General features: G+C 44.2%; 1 protein-coding gene across 1 annotated transcript in view; it reads right to left on the minus strand.

The window, feature by feature from the left end:
* The window catches only part of oxsr1b (oxidative stress responsive kinase 1b), a 37,219-nt gene that overhangs the window by 5,843 nt on the left and 15,404 nt on the right, over positions 1-15,972 (minus strand). Inside the window, exons 4-11 of the mRNA XM_019267535.2 lie at positions 10,132-10,273; positions 3,950-4,005; positions 3,637-3,746; positions 3,347-3,448; positions 3,128-3,261; positions 2,954-3,002; positions 1,760-1,825; positions 1,553-1,675 (exon numbers count right to left, since the gene is read on the minus strand). Of these exons, the coding sequence (XP_019123080.1) occupies positions 1,553-1,675; positions 1,760-1,825; positions 2,954-3,002; positions 3,128-3,261; positions 3,347-3,448; positions 3,637-3,746; positions 3,950-4,005; positions 10,132-10,273 (782 nt within the window). The remainder of the gene's footprint in view (positions 1-1,552; positions 1,676-1,759; positions 1,826-2,953; positions 3,003-3,127; positions 3,262-3,346; positions 3,449-3,636; positions 3,747-3,949; positions 4,006-10,131; positions 10,274-15,972) is intronic.

Here is a 15,972-nt window from a genome sequence, read left to right on the forward strand (position 1 = left end):
CACTAAATATATCATAACAAAAAATTACAGTCGCAGTGATCTTATACACGTGGTCTACATCTAGCTGCTGGTAATTGAGTTGTAAACGAGTGCAGATAAATATTCTACGATTACAGTTTTGTTTTTAGTTTTGGATTTGAAAAGCAGAGAAGCGGCATAAGAGAATATGAAATCAGGAGAAATTCACACTGTTAAGCGGTCAAATTGTTTATCTGCAAAAAAATAAAATAAAATAAATAGAAACCAAAAAAAGTTTAAACCAAATCCAAAGAATGTAGAGTCAGAAAGAAGCCCTGCATGCCCGATTCAAGACAAACTGACTTGACTGAGAGGATGTGATGTGGCGTCTGGCTGATCAGTCAGAAATCACATCAGCTCACCAATCTGCGGTCTGATTCAGACAAAGCGACGGCGTATTCAGGCTGAGGAGACTGTTTTAATCTTTAAAGCACACAGACGCTACACGGGTACTCAGCCAGGCTCCAGAAGAATATCATTTTATATATATGTAAAAAAAAAAAACGATGCATCATCTCATGAGAGTTTTGAGAAAACATCCAATTGAGCTAATGTAGGAATTTCAAGTTCAGTTTGCCAGTAGCCAGTAAAGCAGCATCAAAGCAGCAGAAATGTCAAATTTAAATCCCTCGATGGTCATTAGTGCTCTAACTGAAGATCAATTACAAGGTTGATCATTCGTTTTACTTATATTGATTACATGTGATTTAGTCAGTATAAATAAAAAGTGATTCAAAAAAGAGAAAATGGAAATACAGATGGCTTCCAGGAAAGTTAACTCTCACTTCTTTGATTAAATAAAAGCTCTCTCAAAGCAAACCTATGTATCTATTATACTAAAATACTTAAAGTCCCCTACATTCATCATAACTTATAAACCTTTAAATGGTTATTAAAAAGGTCTGTAATGCTCATATCTATTGAGTTCAGTAAAAAAAACAAAAAGCTTCTCGTCCCACGGGACACAACATATCTCACGGTTTAAAAGACTCTCTGCATGTGATCTACAGCATGCACAGATTTGTGCTTAGAAACTATAATATGTACCTTTCCTCTGGTTGTCTTCTGACAGGGTGAGTAAAAAGCTACAAAATGTTGGAACAAAGTCACTTCTGTCTGGAGGATAAGCGCTTATCTGTGTGAGGATTTACTCTGCCGTCTTTCTTTCCTGTCTTTTCTAGCGGTCACATGTTCCCTAGCTAACACGTGCAGGGAGAGTCCTTCCATGTTAGGGGAATGCCATCTGTATTGTGGGGGGCATGTGAACAACCCTGGACGCAGGCAGCTCGAGTGGGTAGGAGAAGCGCACTTGTCGCCTGGTGGCGCCAACAGGCTTCACCTGCTGCTCCTTGGCCGTCAGACAGAACATACACACATACGGGAAACTCAGTGGAGAGACAATGGACACACATGCTACTGCACAGACATGAGAATGACAGTTTAAAACATTGTACAGCGACATTAAAAGGCAAAAAAGACGTGAAATATATATGTGAAGGGGGGAGTGTATAAAGGAGTTGTAGATTCAGCTCACCCTTAAGGCAGCAACGGCTGCTTTGCCCTCTTCGCTTTCTTCATCCAGCTCGTCATCGCTCCATTCCCATTCGCCATCCTCCGTTTTATGCAGCCGCCCGCTGGACCCTGGCACTCGACGTACCTGTGAAGACATATCCTCACTCACTGAGCTCACCTTCTTAGCGATAAAGCACAAAGTGTAGACTTAAATCTTTGGTGTCCTTACCCTTTTCGACCTCTCTGTTATTGTGGGCGCCCTCTGAAGTAACTTCTCGTGTAAATACTCGTGGGTCTGTCACGAGAGGAAAGAAATAAAAGGCTCATTGTTACAACATGTGTTTTATTCAGCTATCTGATTAAATCTTGCATTATTTAGAAATTCAACCGCAACACATAATGTGCTTTACAAGCTAAGACTGGCTCCCCGTCAAATTTAGAATTTAATTTAAAATCCATCGACTTACTTTGAATTAATTCTTGCACAACTTGCTGCTGACCTCACACAGGTTCACTCAAAACGAGGATTATTAGTTGTCTTACGCGAGACAGTGCAAGACTTGTTGTGACCAAATTATTGCTGACTCCCGGTTTAAGTTTAAATCTCAAGATTAATTTTTATTAACGCTTTCTTGCTTTTAACAATTCCTGCTTATCTTTGCTGCTGGCATCTCTTTAACTCTCTGTAACTCTGCTTTTTTATAAAATGCTATAAAAACTAAAGTTTTGCACTTTGAATCAAACATTTCTGTTTTATCAAATAGTGGAGATTTTTTTATATGGGAATAGCTTTAAGCTCATTAAGTGACAATGAGCATACTCAACTAACAGGATAGCAAATCAATAATCATATGCTTGCTTGATGCCAGCTGGCAGTTTGCTCATTACAGACCTGCATCTGCTCTGAAACAGTGACAAAGCCTGCCTCCTGCTGTACATGCAGAGTACTGCAACTCCTGCTGCTGACCAGGGTCGTGTACAGCAAACCCACCAGGTTGTATTTGGGTGGTGTGACATGCTGAACCAGCACTTTTGTTGTTCCAGTTGCTGGGTGTATTGGGCAGCCGGAGGCTGGAGTTAGACTGCCTATCCCCGCTTTTGTTAGACGCAGCTCTGCATGCTCAATAATGAGAGGAATGCTACAATGGCCTCCGTTTGTGCCAAGTGAGAAGTATCCTGACTCGCACAAACACCTCAAGGAGAGAGACTTTATTGGTTTATAGTTCACCTTAAACCTACATGAAACCCCCTTTCAAAACTTCTGGAGCTACAAAAGAGCAACGTGCAGTCATAAGAAGCAGCTTCATTTTAAACAGAGGCCAAGCTGAGGCCATTCAGATCCTATCAGACCTTTACTCATCACACAAGGATGATGCTGACTCATTGTGTGAGTGCTTCAATCTCAGACAGCTCAAGCACCTACCTTTGCTTTCTGAAAGAATTTATGCTTCAACAACTCCGAGGACGTTGGCCTGAAAAACAGCAAAATGGCACTTGAACTTTTAAACTTCCAGCGACAGAGAAACTTGGGGGATGTTGTACAACAGGCTGTTTGTTTCATAGAATTAGTGAAGCATGTTAAAGGCATGACAAACACCTTTTCTCTGGGTCCTTCTGTAGACACATGGAGATCATCTTCCTGAAGGATTTGCCATATTTCTTAACCATCTCCTTGTCTGTGATGCCAGTCTCCAGGGCCGGGGGGTCGTTCTGCAGTGTCAGCATCAAGACCTGAAGACACAGAGAACACATTTAAATTAGTAAAGCTGATTTGTTATGTGTCATCAACTGCACGTTTCTAGGAAAGTGTTCTCACCTTCATTGGTGGGTATTTGTGATAAGGTGCAGCCCCTGTGGCGAGCTCGATGGCCGTGATTCCGAAACTCCAAATATCGGCTTTGAAATCGTAACCCCTCACCTGTGGAAGGAGAATCGTATTCAACTTTTACAGATCAGCTCCGCCTTCATCACGACCGTGATTGCTCTTTGGCATCGCAGGAAGTAAATTAGCTTATTTCCAGCATTTAAATTCACATCGAGGATTAAGTTGTGTCTAATTTCTTGCCGTCATGGTTATTTCTAGGCTCCCTGCTCGAGACGACTGACCTGCTCCATGACCTCTGGCGCCATCCAACATGGCGTTCCCACAAACGTCTTGCGCACTTTATTTCGAGTGATGTCACCGCCTGTGGCTAGAAAGGCACTGACGCCGAAGTCTGAAGGGAGGAAAGAGAGAGGGGAGAGGGAAAATAATTCGACAAACGCAGGCGGAACAGAAATAACACTGACATATTGGAACAGACTGGGCAGTCTATCACGGGTAAATGAGGTTACAAAACAGCACAACTACTTCTTCACGCCTAATCTGGGTTACTAGTGACAGGTGCTGAAGGGCGGTGTTGCCTCGTAGCTTAAGTACCTGCAATTTGCACTGAGCCATCATCCCCGAGGAGAATGTTTCCAGCCTTAAGATCTCTGCGAAAGACAAGACAAGAATTTGTGCTCAGTTACTTACTCGCACAGAGCGGTCGGAGATAGTGAATGAAGTGATTGAAGTAGCTCAGATAGATCAAACAGTGAACATAGACAAAAATATTTAGAGTCAGAATAAAGAAAAAGAGATTATTTATGAATATAAACAAGCTACTGCTGATAACTTGTCAAAGAGAACTTGATTTTATACATCTCTGCGCAACAAATAGGGAAGCTTTCATCTTTCTACTGCTCTGGGTTCCTTTTACATATTTTATTGGCAACACACACACACACAGACACACACAGACACACACAGACACACACACACACACAGACACACACAGACACACACACACACACACACACACACACACACACACAGTCTGTAGTTAATTTGTTCATCCCTATTCATCCTCCCCTGGTGGTGATGAGAGGATTCACCAGGGACAGCTGTCTGGCTGGCTGTCTACCTCCGTGCGCACTCACACACAATCACACTGACTGCCACACATACTGAACGCCGCCACCTCACCAGCCAGCCAGACAGAGTTGTCATAGCAACAGACTTTCAGAGATAAAAGTCGAGGGGTCAAGTGAAAGGCGAGGAAATAAAAAGTAAGGGTGGCAGCAGTGTCACCGAGGGACGTCAGTAAGCTCTGTCTGCTCGTGGAGAAGTGAATGTACGTCTCGACGAAAGGCGGCGAAGTGGTACAACCCCAGAACATCGTGAGCCATTACAGCGCCGTGGCGACTTCTAACAGATTTGCACAAATTACCCGGAGACAGATTATTAAACTGCACTGACAGGCTGACAAATGAGTCGAAAGAGATGTAAGTCTCAACAGCTGGAGCAGTTCACCTTGCTACCAGGTGGGGGCAGTGCAGTAAAAAGCTTGCAGCTTCAGCTGAAAGATAAATGATGTTGGCTCATTCCTGCAAACAAATTACTCTCAATGAATGTAAAAATAGACTGGTCCTTTTAAATACTGGTTTGGAGAGGAGACATCGTACAGTTTCCAAGACTCAAAGGCTCATTTTATTGGGGATATCATTCAGTCCATATAGACTATAAAAACATGCCAAATATCAGATACATGGCGGTCTGAAGACATAATTGGGAGGATTGGAAAGACTCTTGCTTATTGCTTCTTCGATAAGAACACTGCTGCACGTTTAAGTGTGTGCCAAAACTTTCTCTGGATTACCTGGGTTTCTGGATTTTGTGGCCCAAAAAAAAAAAAGTGAAGGAGGTGGAGTGGGCAGTTTAAGTACCCCCTTCTCTTGTCGCTACAAGCTGGGAGGTACAGTCTTTTACAAGCAACCTTCTCAAGACCCACAATGTTCTGAAGGGACTCAAGTATTCAGCAGAGTTTGAACAAACTCTTGAGTGTTAGACGCTTCTTTTGCTAAGAGTGCTCCAGTAAAATACCACACAGACAACAGATCTCGTAAGCGACATGGGGCAGGGAGTGGCAAACAGTGAGCCACAGAGGGAGGAATGCAGCATATGTGACATATTAGGACCGCTGGCTGAAAGCAGAGATTGGGATTCTCGCTGTGGGGCAAAATGACTGATGGGATAATAAAAGCATGTAGGAGCAGATTGGGTATTATAGCTGAATGTATCGACTGTATAAAAACGGAAAGGCGGAAAGAGCAGTCTGTGGCAAAACTACTGATGTGCATTTGTGTCTGGGCAATTTCAATTATGTAACTGTCACACTGGGGACAATGCAGAGGAAGGGAAAGGGTGGATGAGAAACGGACATGACAGCTTTCGCTAGTGGCTCTGAAAAACCACCGTTAGAAATGTCTGCTGCCGTACAGACGTCTGTGCTCCGCGGCTCTCCGGCTTGTCCCGACTGTCACTTTGCTGTCCTGACATAACACAGCTAGGTGATACCAGGTCACGGTATCTTCTCCGTAAACAAGAGCTCACTCATCCACCACCTTGGGTGTTAGTACATACGCTGATTATTTACGTCTTGGTAATTTGAGATGTTGCTTTTTAAAGGATTAGAGGGGAGGTAGAGAGCGGACCACCTGAGGCAGAAAGGCAAGTCTAGGAGTATCCCAAAATACTTCCTGCTTTGCACAACCACTGTCCGCTCTCTCAGTGGGTCCAGTCGTGTCTTCTAGGACTTGTGATTCAGGGTTCAACCCGGGCTAATAAGGTTTTGTATTACAATGAGGTAATTGCGGGTTCAGTCGAGGCCAATTAACCAATCCGGCCATGTCACAAGACCTGCTAACTAAATCCAATAGTTGTTGAGAAATTTTTACCAAAAAAAGCACAAATGTGAAGTATCAGGGGATTGAAGTCAGCAAGATTCATCCTCTGGGAACCATGACAACGGCAACCGATGTAGAGGAAGCAACGGGTATTACACATTAGAGTCATCAGAAAAAGGAAGCAGCGGACCTTGAGACAATCCACCTAGCCAGATCAGCTGGATCAGTTACCTCAGCGGGTGCTTGTGATTGGTCCAGGAGGAGAGGAAGTGAGTCGGGATAAACCTAATTTGGGCTCGAAGCTGCTCCTGGGTAATGTCTGGTCTGGATGAAATGGGGCCTGAGGCTGGCCAAGAAATGGGAAATCAGAGACTGTCCGTGCCCACATCTTTACAGAGCAAGCACTCAATGGGCAGACCTTGATCTGTGATCAAGCGTTGAGATGATCGAGTCATCAGGATACATTCTTTAGAAGTTATTAAATAAACGAATGAGTGAGTTTTGTTTTACACACGATGTTAAGATGAGTTTTATGTGAATGAAGAGTCTGAGGCTATTCCTCAGTGTCCTCAGAGCTATTTTATGACTCACTGTCTAAATATGACATCATGTTACTTCTCACGGATTAGTTCTCATTTGTGAACTTCAACAAGCTGATGAAAACTAATTTAACGTGGATTTTTTTTTTGTAATATTCTCCACTCCAATCAAGGACACGCCGTGGAGCTGCGCCATTCACAAAGAGTGATCGAGGCCATCCGATTGTGTCCCTCCTGCGCTCATTCAAGAACCGTGCAGGATACGGTTCACTGCAGCAGATTGTAAGGCTCTAAGAAAAAGGCTGCAGAGTGCAGACAGTCATTAACATTCACAGAGGAGAGGAAGAGGAGGAGGAGGAGGAGGGAGGAGGGAGGAGGTGGTGACACAATGCACCATGCAAGTTCAAAGAAACACTGTAGCAGAGAGGAAGAAAGCCAACCCGCAGTTTAAATCCCAACTCCGACTGTAGTCATCCGTCTAGCAGATACTATGATACAATAAGCCAGAAGAATACCAGACAAGTTAAGACCTATTTCTGTGTGTTAAATGTGTTTAAAACACACAGAGTGTATCAGAAACTGAAAGGTGATACAGTACGTGTGGTCTCTTCATATTTATGACCTACTGAAATGATACGCAGGCAGTAGCCAGGTGGGAACAGCCATGGTATGAAACTGTCAAGAAGATTTATCATTCTCATCTGGCAGCTCTCATACCTCGCATCTCCATCGGGTCACCTCCTGTGACATCACATCCTGGTGCCAGGCTCACAGTGCCCCTAACAGGGCTGTAAAAAAAAAAGAGTTTATGAGGCGCCCTGTGTGTCCTACAGAATACACCCCCGCCTCTTTTAAGCGTGCCATTTGCAACCACGGAAATATCTTCCCTTCGCTTTGCTCTTTTGATTGCTTTCTCCGTACTGCTGAATTTTCGTTCTCATCTGTTTTTCCAAATCAATTTTTATGTCTCATTTTGTCAATTTTCCCTTTAATCCACAGCAAGAGACCCGCTGCTCCCACAGGCAGCATAACTAAAACCATTACCTGATCATTACTAAACCACACGGCAAGTAATTTGCCGGGAAGAACCCTCCCATGTACCCTTGGAAGACGTGAGGTTTCAGAGACGAGTTAGGCAAAGAGCTTCCCACAACAGTAAAACCGCTGTCTAGGGTTTTTTTTGTTGTTGTTGTTTTTTTGCAATAATTAACTTGCACGCTGATTTTCAAAAGTATCAACTGACTGACTAATCTAAACTAGAGTGGTCTTCATCTCTTGTCACGTGCCTGATGTCTACCTGAAGCTCAAGTTAGAGGACAAGTGCCACCTCTGAATCACTGACTTTCCGAGCTGCTGTGAATGTGGAGGTGGAGCAGTTCGCCGTCTTGTGGTAAATATCTCTGGTTGAGGCTAGAGACCAGGCCGAGAGACTCTAATTGCTTTTCTGCCGTCCTGGGCTGGATGGAACATATCATGTGACTCTCCCCCTCTCTCTCTCTCTTTTTCTCCCTCTCCGTCAAGCCTCACCCCCGTTGACTTTCTCCATCACCCCTGGCCCCGAGGCTCCGACTCATATGATCCAGCTTACTCAGGAGAGGAACGCGCACGGCCACATGCGCACGTTTACATCAGCAGGACGCTGATCGACTGAATGCGGCCTGTCCGCTCTCAGCATGTCTGGAGGGGATTACCTCACATACTTCGCACTTTCTTTTTCCACCAGTCACACCTCGGAGCCTGGGGTGGACAGAAGCGATGAATGAATGATCCTCCCTAGGCAGGGCTAAGACCTGAGGGGAGGTTTTACTCTGCGAAAAGCATCCCCCCTCTCTCTCTCTCTCTGGCACTGACCGATAACCCTGTCACATTATGCTGATAGCGGATACTTAAACGCTGCAGCAGAGGATTTTCCTTTTAATTAACACAGTTATTTAAACACATCATTCCTTACATCTCTATCTATGTATCTATAGGATACTGCACGTTATAAAAAAACAAAAACAAAACAAACCTCCCTCATCCACAGGCTTGGACCACAGTCAAAGCCGTCAATCAAGCCTCTCTTATTGGCATGCTATTCTAAAAGCTGCTGAGCACTTAACCAAGTCGAAAAAAAAGCTATGCATTATTTACACGTGAAGCCCGTCCCGGGATGTATGTGTGCCAGTGGGAGAGAAGAGGAGACGTCTGAAAAAGTGAGTGAATGAATATTAAATACGAGGAGGAGAAGGAGGAGGAGGTAGTGTGATGACTTATACAGGCGGCATGTCGACTGGGTTCATTGGAACAGCTTGAGTGTGGCGACTTAGCCGGGTCTTGAACCGGCTTAGAAAGAGAGCTTTCAGGATCACATTTCATGTGGCACGCAAAATCATGCCATTGACACATGATTCCACTAATACATATTCATCTTGAAGATTATCAGCTTGGAAGTGGTGGTCTACTTACAGATTTCTTGCAGTGTTTTATTAAAACTTAAAATGAACCTCAAAGGACTGACTGATATTTTTATTCAGTGGTAATAAAGCCATAAACACGTCGTTACTGCTTCTTCTTCTGGAAGACTTGTCGCAGTCCCACTGGGGCAGTATACTGCCTCATCTCTACATAGATCCCTGTGACACACGTGACCTTTAGTGAGTGAGAGTGGCTGTCTGAAAGTGCCGTTTCCTCTGTACAGTCATCTGTCTACTGTGATGAAGAATACCAATCGCTTCCCTGCATTGAACTTTGCATTAAACCACAGGCTAAGAGCATGAACTACTCTGCAGAGATTGCCTGAGATTTCACTCATGTTTATGTGACAAGATCGCGGGAAAATGGAAACAGCATGAAGACAGATACCGCACAATGATAAGGCGCATACAATGACACAATCAGTCACTGTAATATATAAGAAATTACGGCATTTATGCTACTAAGCACATTGATAATTCCTTGCGAGAGGAGGAATTATATGCAAAGATGTCTCCATGTATTAATTAATATGAAAATTGTCTTCAAAAGATTGAATTGTGATCTCAGGTGTATGATTCCTCATTAAAATTCAAATTTTATCCAAAAAATGGACCTCATGTACAGGAATCTCTGCTACAAAACTTTCTATCTGTGTCAACGCAAGCACAAATGGAGACAGAGTCCACTATAAAAACGGAACTTCTCATCTAGTCAAGGTGGGAGACATAATATTAGTCTGACACCTTTTAGTGAAGAGAAAGTCATGGGCAGAATGATGCATTTCTGCTCCATAAACCCTCAAGGTGAAGTCTAATAAAGCCTCTGTGCTCAGTGGTAATGGGAAGTCTTGTGTCAGTATTATTACGGTAGCAGAGTGCAGGGCCATCAGTCTTGTTACCTGTGGATCTGTCCATTCTTGTGTAGGTACTCCAGGCCCTCGAGCACGTCTTTCAACACAGTGGCTATGCTGGCCTCATCCAGGACGCCCGTCTTGTGTTCGCCTCGCGAGATGATATGCTTGATCACGTCCAGCACGGAGCCTGGATAATAACCACAGGAGACAGTGGTTGATAAAATAAAATAAAAGAATTTGCAATGTCACGCTTCATTTTTCTTAGTTGAAAACTGCATTTGTGATTGTCAACATCAGTGTCGGAGAGAAACGAAAACTCTCCAGCGGCTGACCTCTTTAAGAACGGCAGGGTAAATAAATTATCTTGTGTCTGGTCTTGACTGATGATCTAGCTCCTGCATCAATGAGAAAGTCACCTCGGGCTAGTCTATATTATTTGCTAAGCCTACTCTAAACTAAACCATATTTACGAAAACACATACTTCCTGGTGGATTGGCAGGCATTCAGTCAAGATAATTTGTGTATAATCTTATACTGTTTGGATAAATTAGATTGTGGGTACACAAAGACTTCTTTTTTTTTTCCAGTTCCAGTAAGATGGATTTTTATTGAAGGAAAAAACAAATGTTTTAGCTGTGTTAAGACAAAACCCTTTAACCATAAACATCACCATGACCTTTTCTTTTGGCCAGGGCAAAACAAACCAATGGTGGAGGGAGAGAAATTAGAGCAATCATTACCGTGCATCCTTTAAAGGGTAAACCCGCCTTTAAAAAGAATTTACGCTGCACTCGCTATGATTTTAGCAAGTGGAGTCAGTATCTACAAACACCGACAGCTGTTGCAGTAACTAAACAACAGCGAGGCTTGAATTTATGATGTCATTAGGGGACATTTTTCTGGACTTGCTCCATTGACTTTAAATTAGAGTGACTTTGTTGGCGCGCAGCATTTTTTTGTCTGAGCTTTTCCATCCAAATGAGTTTCATTTGGATGTTGAGCTCACCGCTGGCACTCAGAAAATGTGCCTAGTTAAAAACCACAATGGCTACTGTCAGAGTCATGTCATTATTTGCCATCTATAGAGCAGCTCCAGGATTTGACTCGCGATTACATCATCGCTGCAGTCCATCTCTCTGCAGTTCACAAAATGAGCTCTACTAACATGTGGATCTTATGTCAGAGGGGACATGCGTCATCAATGCCTTTGGATCATGCATGAAAGACAAGTGTGAAATGTGCACGTTTAAGGTTGAAAGTCAAACTGTTGCTTTGTCTTTAGTCGCCCAGGCTGAATGGAGAACTGGTGTTGCTCTGCTGACTGACCTGGCAGGTCACTATGTCTCCCTCAGCCTGGCTCCTGCTGAATAAAAGGAGCGCTCTGGATGAAAAGTCAGACTGCTGTCAGTGTATGATTTGCTTTGTGCGACTTTTCCAAAAGAATAAAGAACATCTCTCTGAAAAGAGGTTCTGTATTTGCATTCGGTATGACAGAAAATTGGGCGACACTGGTGAATGGGGACAAAGCAGAGAAGCAAAAAGAATGCCACTTGCCTGACAAGCTGCATTGTGCTGCAGTGGTACACAAACACAAACATCACACTGCCACACTGTCTATCTGTCACACACCCTCAGCCACACACACATACAGAGCGGCACTTGCAAACAAAAGCTGGAAATGGCCTTTTCAAGGTCCTGAAACGCTGTCCGTGACACAATTCCAGGACTAAATTGATTGTGTTACCAACTGTGCCAGGCTTGATGTGCAAAGATATTTATTTGCTCAATAACTTCAGGGTGTCCTCGTCTTCAGCACTCAATCGAGCACCGCATTACGCAGAGGAGTCTGCGATGACGGGCCACCTGAGACTAGACGGCGTTATTGCAGAAAGTCTTAGACACAGCAAGACAGAGAGGCGGAGTGAGGGGAGTCGATCGAGTTCAACGGGTTCCTCGCGCAGTGACGCTGCATGGCAGAAAATGTGATTCAGCAGCGAGGAAAAGAGACAACCCTGTTCAAAGAGAGAACAGATGAGGGGGGGAAAGCGGGAGAAGCAGCCGGGATGTGTGTCTTGAGTGTGTGAGATAGCAGGCGTACAGGTGAGTGAGTGAACTGACAAAGAAGCAGGAGAAAAGCGTAAAAAGGAGAGAGCTGCGTCGCATTTCTGGTGTGACAGCTCTTTGAGAAAAGGCAGTATGTTTCACTTTTTCCTCTTCCCCTGTTCTCCACACACCGTTTCCTACTCTCTCAGTGTTTCTGCATGTTCATCCTCCTCTGTCTGAAATGGCTGTAAGGGAGGAGAGGAAGTGACACGGAGCGACAGGTGACGATGGGAAAGAGGGTGAGGGAATATAGTCACGTCAAAGTGAGGGGGGAGGTGTAGTGCAAGACCTCATCTGTACCTGTCCAACTGGATATGAAAAGTTATAGACCACTTTAGCTACACACCTTTAAAGGATGTCTATCTGAATGAGAAGACTGACACCAATATCAACACCAGCAGCTGGCTAACTTAGCTTAGCATAACAACTGACAACAGGAGGAAACAGAAAGCCTGGCAAGATCAAACTATTTGTTGTTTGTCATGGATTATTTCTTGACTAGCTACTGCTTCCAGACAATGACAGTATAGCCTGAGTGACGTCACCCGTAGGTTTCCGTCATGTTGGATGTACTGCGTCTTCCGACGTGCATCATCGGCGGACCTGAGGCGGGCTGAATGACGCCTGGGTGCCATCTGTAACGACACCTACCTGTCAATCAAGCTGCATACATGTTTATTTCTTGCTGCGAAATTGGACATTTTAATACTGAGATTGACTCACTTCTGCAGACTGTCTCGAGCAGCCGCTCAAGGATACGGTTTTTAAGCACTAGGCTTCATTTCCCAGCGACGGAGACCGCTGCTTGGATCCAGCCAAGAGATAGTGATTTTACACTTTGGTTTGTCTTATGGATTAGACAAATGGTATACAGAGTGATAATTAGTGATCTCAAAGGAGGATTTTGGACAGTGCCAGGCTAGCTGTTTCCTGGCCTTTTTTTTTGCTACGTTAAGCTTATCGGCAGCTGGCACTAGCAAAACATTTCCTGTACAGAGAGTGGTATCGATCTTCTCTGCAAGAAAGCAAAAAAAAAAAAACGTATTTCCAAAAACATCAAACTATTCCATTCCAGGAATAGAAAGACCACGGCAAAGATAGAAGAGTAGGGTAAAGCAAAACAAACAGTGTACAGTGAACACTTTTGCTTAAAGCTGAAGTGGCACTGAGGGGAGAAAAGATTCGAAGTGCACAGTCACAGCATGATGTAGGCTTTGGAGGATCACTAAATGCCAGCATTGTCAGCCTCTTTCAAAATCATCTGATTGAACGCTTCATGCCTCATTAGTTTGTTTCAACATGCTGACACTGACTGACAGGTTAATAATCTAAAGGTTTATTTTGCATGGGAAAGCCTACGGCCCCAAAGACAAATGACACCTGTTGGCCTGGTTCTTACGGTCCCCGTCCAAGACCCCAGAGGGATCTTTATACAAATCACGGGGAACAGATTAAGTCCTGACAGGGTAGTGCAGAGCATGCAAAGAACCCGGGGGGGAAATGTCAAATCATCATTTCAGTTACATTCCGGATTAGGCAAATCTCTCTCTTCTCAAACAAAACCTGTGTGGGTGTAAAAAGCCGGGACTTTTAACACCAACTCCACTTCATCCAGCGACATCACTTTAACAGCCTTTCCGTTCTCCTGGTCAGAGCAGGAGGTTTGAGACTGTGGGAGAGGATGAGAGAGTAGACGTGGGGAGCAGGGGGGGAAGTGGACGAAAGATATGAGAGCTAGTGCCAACTGTGCCAAAGGCCGACGGGGAATGCCAAGCAAAGTTGGAAGGGCAGAGGCGGGGCATGGGAGGGGCTGTGGAAAGGCATAGGTGGCGTCGAAGATAGGTGTCGAGTAGAGCAATGTTCGCTCGGCTTCGGCGTCATATATTAAATGATGGTTTAATTGTCTATGGAGAGAGAAGGATGTGATACAAAGGTCATTTTGCATGCTAGGATTTCTTTGTCTTAATTCTGTGGACCTGGAGTCACCATCAAAGCTCTCTGTCAGCATTTTGGCAATAGGAGGAGGGCCCCATCATGATGTGACAAATCCACTGGGCTCCAAACTTTGACAAAGTCTTTTCATATGCTAAACTCAAACAGTCCATAACAATCTGCCTTTAGCCGGATTTCACTCTGAGTGGCATTCGATTGAGCTCGGCAGCAAGCGACTGTAAGTCGGTGAAGACTGCACACTAATCTCCTGGGAACACATTCCTCTGCTTGCTTTGGCATGACTCATATTTTTGTCCCTGTGGGTCTCGGTGGATGTCTCTCCGATGTGAAGTCAGTCACTGACAGGTTATGCCGCGCTCTAATTAAACAGTTGTTCACATGTCGCAATGAGAACTGGAATTTCCTGAAAAGCCCTGCGCCTGCTACGTACCTGCCTCAAAACTCAGCTCTACAGGTTTGGCCTCGAACAGATTTGACAGAGAAGAGGGCAGCCTTTAAGAGCTGTACACACATGAATCAACAACATATGACAGGGCATTAGGTACACTGTACTAGTACATGGGACACTCATTACATAAGAAGCACTGCCTGCATAATTTAAAAAAGTTTCAAAGATGACTGATTGTCAAAAGTTTTAAGCCTCTTAAACTGCAGAGCCTTTTTGGGCGTATAAGATATTGTAAAGTGACACAGTTGGCATATGCCAATTCTTCGAAGCACGTTGCTCTTACCAAAGGGGAGTGGTGCATGCCAGTGGAAGACTGGTGACATGCTGTTTTAATGGGCCATATGCCAGGTCGAAATAAGTGGCATAGCACTTGTGAAAGTGACGCTAAGAAACGGTACATGACCCTGAGGCCATTTATAAGTGGCACACAGCAGTCATCACGGATCAACATATGCCAGCGCAGTCGTTTATAACCAGTTTTGCCTAAAGTAGAACCTCACTGACACCACCCGTCATGCTCTAAATGTGGTAATTCCATTACATTTTAAAATGAATGTTCTTTAACACTGTTAGTTATAGAAAGGTGGGTATTTCTTTCTTTTTTGTGGGTTTAATCAAGTTGGTATTAATGCCTATACCACTTGAAGTGTCAGAAGATAAATATTTTAACCTTTTTTTCCGTTTTTTCAAGTGTATCCTGTGCACACAATCCCTGTGCTAGCTGAAAAGTAGTAGTAGAAAAGTTGCCAGTGCAACATGAATGGCATACCCTCTATAAATGCCATAACAGCAGCATATGTAGCTGTAAACACGAGGCTACGTCTACAGTCTATCAATTATTCTTCAATATACTAAGCTATGGTAACCCTCTCAGGTGGATCCATGTCAAGTGGTTCTGGAACAAATGTCAAAAATACTGCTTTACAAATGTGATCTAGTACTCTGTGGTCAAACATAATTCTCTATTAGGAAGCCGTCCTGTAGGAATGTACTCTGCTACTTCATTAAACGGCAACTGTCGAGCTGTTATCAGTCTTTAACGGCGGAAGCAACAAGAGGACGGTGTAGGAGGTCGGAGGGGTTTCTTAGCTCCATCGAGCTAGAGGAGCAGACAGGATAGTATCCTCTGCCCTGCGGAGTGATGCTCTATAAACCTGACCTCATTTGAGGTCTTGTCTCCATGGCAGATGTCGCCATGGCCATCATTTAATTACTGCGCACAATAAAACTCAACATCAAGGGCCCTCTGTTTAACTAGGATAAGGGGAACAAGAGAGGCCATCTTAAGTGGTGTCTGTTCCTGCTGTGAGGCTGGCCGCCTGCTCAAGCGTCGCTTGGCGGGCACCGTGACCCCGGGCCCAGCTGCGAGGCGGCTGCCAAG

Source organism: Larimichthys crocea, chromosome XXIII (genome assembly GCF_000972845.2).
Source record: "Larimichthys crocea isolate SSNF chromosome XXIII, L_crocea_2.0, whole genome shotgun sequence".
Lineage (NCBI taxonomy): Eukaryota > Metazoa > Chordata > Actinopteri > Sciaenidae > Larimichthys > Larimichthys crocea.